Here is a 9,761-nt window from a genome sequence, read left to right on the forward strand (position 1 = left end):
ACAATATATCTTATTTCTAATTTTTTTTATATTGGTATTTCTCAATTCTAATTATATTATTAATATATATTTTTTAATTTTTCATATAATATTTTTATTAAACCGAGAAGAGACCAATTGATACTAGAGTAAGAGCATCCACAGCAGTGGAGCTAAAAATTTAGCAATTTAGCTCCATCAAAAGTTACTTTATCATTTTACTCTTTACTGTCTTAATGATTGATCTATTTTAAACTTTCAACACTATAAAATAATATAAATATCACAATAAAATAAGATATCTACCACAATAAAATAATACATTTCACTACAATAAAAACACCACAATAAAAAGGTAATGTGAACACACAATAAAAAATTAATTTTTTTTAATTTCATGAATAGTGCGCACATCTATCTATAAATGCTATGTAAAGAATTTAAAAAAATATAGATTTAGCATTTCTTTGCATCTTGCTTTTTGGTGTTTTGGTGGAGCTAAAATAGCTATATAGCTATTTAGCTCCACTGCTGCAAGTGTTCTAAGTAGGAACTAGAAAGCCATTAGCCATCTGATTTAAAAAAAAACCTCAAACTGAAACCATCAGGAGTCAGGACCCAGACGCAGAACAACCCCAAATCGTTGGCCTCACCAGGTCTATCTCAATCTCTATGATCTCTCTAGTCTTGTAGTAATTTTTAGATCCTCTCTCTGTTCTGTTTTGTTTTTTTGTTTTTCCAAGATATGTTTTTTCAATAAAGAGTGGAAATCAGTACCCTCTCTGACAGACTTTCATTGCATGAGATGAAAGGCGAACCCCATTACCCTCAAAGTGTTCGACAAAATGCCTGAGTCAAACTGAAAATGTGGCTTTGGCTTGGACACTGGGATGTGGGTTTGCATGCGTATGGCTTATAAATTTACAAGTTTGGTTTTTTATTGTGTTTGTCAGTCAAGTACTAATTGAATATGTAAAACAATTGACGCAATTTGTTGACTGATTGATATTTAACCAGAACTGTAGATATGGTGTTTCAGTGAGGCCTCTGCTTCTGTTGGATGGGTTCTTAGAAGTAGAAGTCCTCAAATCATTGATTACATCAGAAGTGGGGGTAAGTTTCTGTGTCTATGCCTATTTAAAGTGGGAGCATATTTTACTATCCCCCCCACATCCATGAGTTAAATTTGCTACCAGCTTTAAGTGGATTAGGATAGGATGAGTGAAGAATAAATTTCTTTGTTTATGTTTAAGACAATAAGATGAAGAAGTCTCGAGTATTTTGCAAACAGTTTGTGACTTTGTGTAACCCCTTTTCTTTTTGCCAATATAATTTTCTTTTTAATTATAATTCCATATAATTAATTTGTAGAATTTTTAGGGTTCTGACTGTTTTTAGCTCAGTTCTACTGAAGAGGTTGTAATCAGATTGTAATATATAATTAGGCAATTATAAATATTCAACAGGTAGGTTTTTTGGAAGACCCAAAAGCTCAGCGTGCAGGTCTGCTAGTGCTTGTGGAGGAGTTTGGCCAGAGACAGGCAAAGCTTTGATGTCAAGTCATGCAAGTGAACCCAGTTTCACATTTGGGTCCACAGATTGTATTAGAACCTCCACTTTGTTGTTGAGCTTAACATATAGCTTAAATTTCTATAAAGTTACATCATAGTAATACAAGATTATGGATCTTAACATATAATGAGTAGGATATACTTGAGCAACTAGGAGATAAGTTATGTCTTATTCTTGTTAAAACACAATGTTATAGCTGCAATATATGCCACACATAACAAGGTTTGTCATTTTTTACATATAGAAAAAGTCAAGAAGCAAATAGTTGAAATCTTGACCGATCCAATCAAATTTCAAATTAATTAAGATATTAGTAAGGAATCAACACATATCCACAAATTCAAATTTCACTAAAAAGACCAACGTAAATCAATCAGGCTTGAAGTTATGTGGAGTCATTTTAAACAAGGACAAAATCATCCAACCTAGGATTCCAACATTGAAATTTTTTGAAATTGATGAAGGCCTATCTTCAATCTTGCCAACACAGGATCATTAATCTTTTGTTCAATTGTCATGTGCTTACTTTGTCTTGGTTGTAATTTTTTTGGGTGAAATCTTGTTGCCAAACATTCTTTTCATTCCCATTTTGGAGCATGCACTCGCTCTTGCATTAGTCTAAGTCAACCTCATGGTTTGTGCCTCTCTTGGTTTTAGTTTCCATTGGTCATCTCATTTCCATGCTTGAAGGACTGACTCTAAAATGGCAGCTTACATCCGATAATTTGGTATTTTTAGACCTCATAGTCCTGTTAATGACACTTTTTTTTTTCCTGAATAACTAAGTCAAGTGAATGGTATTTTAAAGAGATTGGTCTCTTAGTGAGTTTACAAATAATTGACTAAATTGTATTAGCCCTTGGATGCTGATTTATATTTAAATATATGGGTTATTTCCAAGTTAATGGAAGAGTGAGATTTAGAGAGAGAGCATTTGAGTGCTCTATTGACCAAGTATAATATATATTTGACAATAGTCGTTCAAGAGCAACTTGAATATCTTATTTTCATCTAATATGTCTCATGTTTCTGTACATGTGTCTTCAGGTTTTGCAGCTGAAGTGAGGCATTGTTCAGCTGAATCTTCTCTGTTTTGTCTATTTCAAACAGAGAGGATGTTTTCCTTCCAATCACTGACCAGTCACGTTTCACGTGGACCTCGTCCATCCTCCTAACCTCACCTCAATTACAGTGTTAATAACAACCAGCCATCTTGAGTCAAGGAAAGGAAAATCACTTGGGTGATTTTAATTTCACTTGACCCACCAAATCCTTGTGTTCCATTTCCACATCCACAAGATGAAATTTTTCTTCCAATATTTCACCAATCACCGCTTGAGGAGAATCAGAAAATCCACAAAGAGAAGGAAAATAAGAAGAACAAGAAGAAGAGAATCAACCCCAACCCCACCCATTTCCCAAATCACCAAAAAGCCACCATCATCATCAACATCATGCACAACCATAATGGACCTTCCAGGCCACACACTCATCGACATTTTGTCAAGGCTACCTCTCAACTCAATCTTGGTGTCTAGGTGTGTATGTACTTCTTGGCACTGTTTAATCTCTGATCCTCTTTTCACCTATTTCTACCTCTCGAGACCTCAACAACCCCTTGAGCTCTTTCTCCGCTCCAATAGCCTCTCTCATGTAACCACAACCCTTCATTGGGTTGATACTCATTCCATTCTCAATACCTCTCCTCCTTTTCACCCAAACCATCACCACCAGACTCAACTCAATACCAAACTTTATCTCCCAATTGCACATTCTGATACTGAAAGTAGTGGTAGCAGTAGTAGTTTTGTGGACCATGATTTTTCTATTGTAAATTCATGTAATGGGATACTTCTTTTAAGCAAACCCATGCTTAACAATCCTCATATCGTATGCAATCCGATTACAAGCGAATTTATAACTGTCCCGAAATCCGTAGATGACAATTCATTGTGGGGTTCTGTGGTTCCGGGGTTTGGTCATTGTCGAAAAAGTAACAAATACAAGGTTGTAAGATTGGTGTTTCGTCTTGAGAACATTTTTCAGAGGATGACTGAGGTTTATACATTAGGCACAGCCTCATGGAGGAGCATTGGACCCGCTCCATTTGACCTTGATTTATCATTGTTTGCAACATATCTAAATGGGGTTATTCATTGGTTAAGAGTAAGTGATAATGAGAAGGGTTTGATTTTTATTGTTGGTTTTGACTTTGAGGAAGAGAGGTTCAATGAGTTCCTGCTGCCTCCTCACTTTGGAGAGAAACACAAAGAAAAAGAGAATTTGCACCATTTGAATATGGGAGTTTTAGGAGATTGTCTTTCTGTATGTGACTGCACTTTTGTTGATCATATGGATATATGGATGATGAAGGAGTATGGTGATCCAACATCTTGGACTAAAGAGTATGTTATAAGCACGCATTTTGGTGGCCCATATCGACCAATAATGCTACTGGAGAATGGAGATTTATTAATGATGTATGGTAAGAGGGAATTATTTGCATATAATCCCATAGAAAGACATTTTAGATTTCTTGTGATTCATGGAGTTCAATCAGTCTTTGAAGCAATTACCCATGTACCAAGTTTCATCCCTCTTAAGGATGCTGTTGGAGGAGATCATCTGAATGTGCAAAATGTCAAAGCAAGGTACTATAGTTATGAGTTTAATCAAACTACTTTAACATTATCATGTATAATTTTTTCTTGGATGGTGTTCTTTTTTAGCTGATTTGGTGCCAAATATATTTTCTCAAACTATTAAGCATATTGTTGTTTTAGATTGGAGTAGTTTTTCTATGATAAAATCTTTGTTGCTTAAACATTATTGCTCAAGTGTACTGCCATTGTATTTGGGGTTCAGCATTTTTTTATTTATAAAAAATCACTTATTTTTTACTGTAGATAGTTCACGTTTATTATTCATTGTTAATTAGTTCAGTAGATGATTTGTGGCAGGACTTAACATAAATTGCCATGTTTTTGGAAATTCTCCTTTTTTTTTTTTTGGGATAAGTAATAGAGGTTTTATTTAAGGTGAAAAAAGTACCTAAAACAATTACTAGCAAATCAAATAGAAGTTCGAATAGTGTTGGAATTCAAAAATGGAAGTACACACCAACTGAAATGTTTCATTTTCTTAAATTTATTCTGGCATTGGTAGAGGATTTCCCATGTTGAGGTTGGTCTTAAATTAATTTTTCACTTGCTCAAATTAAACTGCATATGACATGGTGTATTGTCAGTTTTTTAGATTGGTGTTAATGACTCCATTCTTTCGTAAGGATAAATTCCTACTCATGTTTAACTTTCCTGGTATCAATTTTTTTTAATCTTTGTTATAATGTTTTAAAAGTTGCCATCCAAAGATAGCATGTTACAATCTGATCTATTATTTTCATCTTGTAGATATCTAAACGAATTTTTAATTTTTATTGTCCTGGTGCTTGTAATGTTTACACTTTTGTATTTATTATGGAAGTATATGGCCACTGCCTCAATACCTAGTTTATATGTTACTAGATGACTACTGGACTTTTATACTCTGGCTTCATAAACTGTAGGCTAGCTTGCACCGTAAGATTTTTGGATGCATATCAAATACGAATGATATTTAATCATTACCCTCAGTTTTGAAAAGCACCTTGAAATCTGTTAATTGTAAAACAGTTTTCATAAAGATTTTTTTACATGCTATTGCTACAGTGATATACTATCAATAGATTGCAATTAGCATCATCTTTACAAACTGAAAGATAATTCAATACTTCTGCTAACGTGCTATATATTTCCACCAAGTCTGAGCTTGATAAAGCAAACAGTTCTGGTGGCATTCAAGCGAGTAATGTGTGACTGGAGTGAAGTTGTCATGAAATTTTTTTGATAGCTAGAAGATTGAATTGCCATTATTTTAGTGTCTGTTTTGCTAACATTATGTTGTCTGTTCACTCAGTTGCTTTGATCATGGATTTTTGGGAGGTCCTGAAACTCTTTATCTAGTGGAACAAGGCGAGCCAAGAAATGAATTTCAATTACCTTTCTTTTGGGGAGATGGTGGTGAAGAATAGGTAAATATGTGTTTTAGATGATGAGCTTTTGAGCTGATGTTCTATAATTTGAAGAATCTTTTTGCGAATGTTGAACATGCTTTAGAAGTTTGTACAGATACTGGCACTTAGGTTGGCTAGTTGTTTTATCTTCTTAAGTTCATATATTAGTTGGCGTATAGCTTTTGCTTTTCAAGTGTATGGAAGGAAAGGACAGATGATTGCTAGGAAAGGATAGATGAGGGCTATTTGACAAGTATACTTTTGTTTATTAGGCAAAAATGCAAAGTGCATCCTCTAAGATTGACCAAAATTTATTTTAGTCATTTAAATTTGCTTTCGTTCAATTGAGTTTTGGACACTTAACCACAACATTTAATGAAATTTGATGGAGAGACCTTAATTGAATGAACATGAAACTCAGATGACTCATTTGAACAAAAGTAAAGTAAAGAGGACTAAAATGAATTTTGGTCAAACTTAGAGAGTACAATTTGCATTTTTCCCCCGTATTATTTAATCTTTCTGTGATTTCTAATCTAAAGTGACCTTTGTAAGTCATACTTATGCTTTAGCTCACTTCCATAGGTGATGAAGGTATGTTAAAACTAACATTTTGGTTTTGGATACATATGGTTCCCGAGTTTGCTAAATATTCATAAAAAGAAAATTAAAACATGTGGTTTTTAAGTGGAACATTGTACGTTTAGGTTGCAACAACAAAATCTAAATGGCAGAAAAAGGAGTTTTCTGCTTATATAAACAAATGTCTTTTATTTTGACATGCATCTGAGGCCTTGGAGGTTTGGATGCTTTACTATGTCAGCTGACAATTGTCCTAATTTTCGGTAGTCCAACAATTTGTTGGATGCTTAATGCGTTTTCCACACAAGTTAACCCGGATTAACAGCGAACATTATCTCTTGTTTGGAGCAGGTCTCTCACAATGATGCAGATTCTATGAAAATATGGGACTCACATTCTTGTGAGAGACATGTTCCATGGAGTACGTGAGGTACTTCCTCAACATAGGCACATATATCACCAGAATCTAGCTGAGAACCAGGTCAACAAAGGAAACCTTGAATCAACCTGACTTGCAAGGGGATGATTCAAAATCTAACATTCCTTTGTGGGTTTCAAAATTGATTCTAAAAATACGAATAAATATAGAATAAAATTGAATACCAGACATATACGAATAATTAATATAGACAAATTTGTCTCAAAGTTCTATCAGAAAGCACTCTTTCCTAACTAAAATCCAAATCGCGTGTTTGGTGTGGTATTGCAAACATGCTTTGTTAAGAAGTCCATATTCTAATGGATTTTACTAACATGTTTTTTACAGTCACACAATAGTATACTATTTTTAGAAAAAATTTTATCAAAAATTGAAAAATGTTTTACCGCAAGTTTTACAGTTTTTTCAGTTCCTTATAAAATGTTTAAAAAAATGGATGGCACCGGAACTTATTTCAATTACAAAGGAGATTTTTTTTTTGGTGATAAATACGTACTGTTAGTTATTAAATTATTATTTATTATTTCTTACTTGTCGTGATCCCTTGTGAGAAAGTTTTACATAGAATTGTAATATGCATGATTATATTATTGATCAAACTTTTCCTTTTTTCAGATCAAGATGAGGTGCCAAAAAAATCCCTTCATAAATAGTATTTACCTATAAATTTAATGCATCATTAAAAATACACTATATATTGTAAATTACTTTTAATCCATGCATCACCGTAAGTAGAATTTACAAATGATGAAATATTTAAAATCCCTTTATTTATATCCCATCATTTAAAATCCCTTTATTTATAAGATTGGCTCTCGCCAGTTGGAAGAAATATTTTTATCTACCACATTTTTGTCCACTTCTCGACCCGCATTATTTTTTTGAATAATCTTGACCCACGCTTTAAACACATAAAAAATCTCATCCTACAGTACACAAGCAAAAGGACAAAAGCATGCTAGTTATTATAGATTCCCAAGGGAGATGGATTACCGGCCGCTCCTGTCATATAGGTGTAACCATTGTTATTAATACCGTTTCGGACCCCGTTTCGGTTTGTTCAGTGGAATAGAATATTTCGGTACTAACCGATTTCGGCGTACCGTTTTAAGGTGTTTCGGGTTCCTAAAAATTAAATTATATATATTCTTGTAAAACATAAAATTGTCAATTCTAATAAATAAATAACTAAATTTCAAATAATACAAATCATTTAGTCTTAACTCTTAAGTCTTAAACATCAATATAACATCTATTTAACATCACACAATAAGAAGATTTACAAGACAATAACTAAACATCAAATAATACAAAACATTTAGTCTTAACTTTTATGTCTTAAACCTCAATACAACATCAAACAATAAGAAGATTTATAACAAGTCATTACTCATTACATAAGCACATAATAATTAATAACTAATAAGCCAACAAAATTTATAACATAATATTAGCCATCAAAATTTTTTTTTTTTTCCATAGGCCAAATCATGTATCGGCCGGAATTCACATCTCGGCCGGAATTGGCCGGAATGGACCGGAATGGCCCGAAATCTGGCCTGAGGTGGAACGTTGGGTATCCTGGTACCGGTTTGCATACCGGAACAAAAAATTCCAGCCGTTCCGGCCGGAACGGAACGGAATCAATAACAATGGGTGTAACAACAAATAATATAGCTCTTACTGCATGGGACATGGGTATAAAATTTTTAAAGGTAAAGGTTGATTAGTGATAACTTGCTTAACTTCTTCTAGGGCATGGTTGTCAAAATTACGACCTAGATCTTAAGATCGCATGATTTTACGATTTCACCTTACTAAAATGTTTAGGATCGCACTAGAATTGTAAAAATGGTAGGATCCTATGTAGGATCGTGTAGGATCATAAGATTGTATGGGATCCTACTGGTTCTATCGATCCTACCAAAACATTATTATTATTTTTTTTTTTGGTATAAAGTTTTGGTTATGATGAAGCTTTAAGGGTTGTTTTTCTATGTTGTGATGGTATGCTTTTTTTTAAAAAAAAAATATAATTATGTTAACCTAAGCAAATGTTTTCTAGTTTCTAGTTCATTTGTAATCAAAATGGAGGAATACTTCATCATTTCTAAATAAAAAAATTTAATTGGCTTTGCTACCTTTTAAGCTATAATGTTCTTAAATTTGTTTGATCAATATACTAATTTGTGTTCTAATATTACTAAATTTATATATATATATAATTTTATTAGTATGCTTGTATTTGTATATTGATTGATTGATTTTTTTAGCATGCTCTATAATTATTGCTGAGTGGTATAACTTGAATGGTTGAGTGTGAAGTTGTATTTTGATTTTTTTTGCAGCTCTAGTATACAAATATACAATGTTTACATAGATGATGAACTGGATGATAATGATTAGGATGATGGTTAGAAGAACTCTAGAATGGGAATAATTAAATATTCACTTCACCTTAATATTCATCTTGCTTTTGGATTTCATATTTTAGTAAGCTAATTTTCATTTGATAACTTATTTTGGATTTTAAACTTGGAACTTGGAAAATATTTCCATGTGTTGATAATTATTTTGGTATCTAGTTGCTGATTAAATATTTATTGAACTTTTTAGATACATTGGGTCAAAACTTATATATATATATTTGTTTCTTTAGTATAGATGTAACGATGTATGACATGCAAATTGCATCATATGATGCAAATCTTTGTTTTTTTTGGATAATTTCAAAATTTTCGTGATTATTCAATATACAAAGTTATTATCAATTTGTTTTTTTGCTTTAAATATGAATATATGTAAGATCTTATGATCTACGATCTGATCTTATGATCTACGATCCCACCCACTTCTTACAATTTTACATAGGATCCTGATTTTTGACAACCTTGTTCTGGGGACAGTTCCAGCTTGACTCGTTTAATTTGTGATTGCAATATCCTCATGAATAGAGAGTGGACAGTTTGTCTACGTCATATATACCGTGAGGCAAATAGCGTTGCAAATGGGCTTGCAAAAAGGGCGCAAAGAAGCAAGCTAGAGATCTATTTCTATTGTCCATCTTTTGTTCTATGTAGACATACTTGGGACCCTTTGCTGATATATGTACTCCTAGAGAATGCCCTCTGGTTCCTT

The 9,761-nt window shown here is 32.9% G+C and overlaps 1 protein-coding gene across 5 annotated transcripts; it reads left to right on the plus strand.

Annotated features, from left to right (window-relative positions):
* Positions 1–522: 522 nt before the first annotated feature.
* Positions 523–6,160, plus strand: LOC142623140 (F-box protein At3g07870-like). 5 transcript variants are annotated; one of them, XM_075796537.1, is made up of 4 exons: positions 524–635; positions 997–1,092; positions 2,599–4,202; positions 5,506–6,160. In XM_075796537.1, the coding sequence occupies exons 3-4, from the start codon at positions 2,851–2,853 to the stop codon at positions 5,618–5,620; spliced, it is 1,467 nt and encodes a 488-aa protein (XP_075652652.1). In that variant the 5' UTR covers positions 524–635; positions 997–1,092; positions 2,599–2,850; the 3' UTR covers positions 5,621–6,160. The 5 variants fall into 5 exon arrangements, with proteins under 5 accessions (XP_075652655.1, XP_075652652.1, XP_075652653.1 ...); XM_075796538.1 differs by having other exon boundaries at positions 536–635; positions 1,446–4,202; XM_075796541.1 differs by lacking the exon at positions 997–1,092 and adding an exon at positions 1,446–1,580 and having other exon boundaries at positions 546–635.
* The last annotated feature ends 3,601 nt before the right edge of the window (positions 6,161–9,761 follow it).

Source organism: Castanea sativa, chromosome 2 (assembly GCF_040712315.1).
Source record: "Castanea sativa cultivar Marrone di Chiusa Pesio chromosome 2, ASM4071231v1".
Lineage (NCBI taxonomy): Eukaryota > Viridiplantae > Streptophyta > Magnoliopsida > Fagales > Fagaceae > Castanea > Castanea sativa.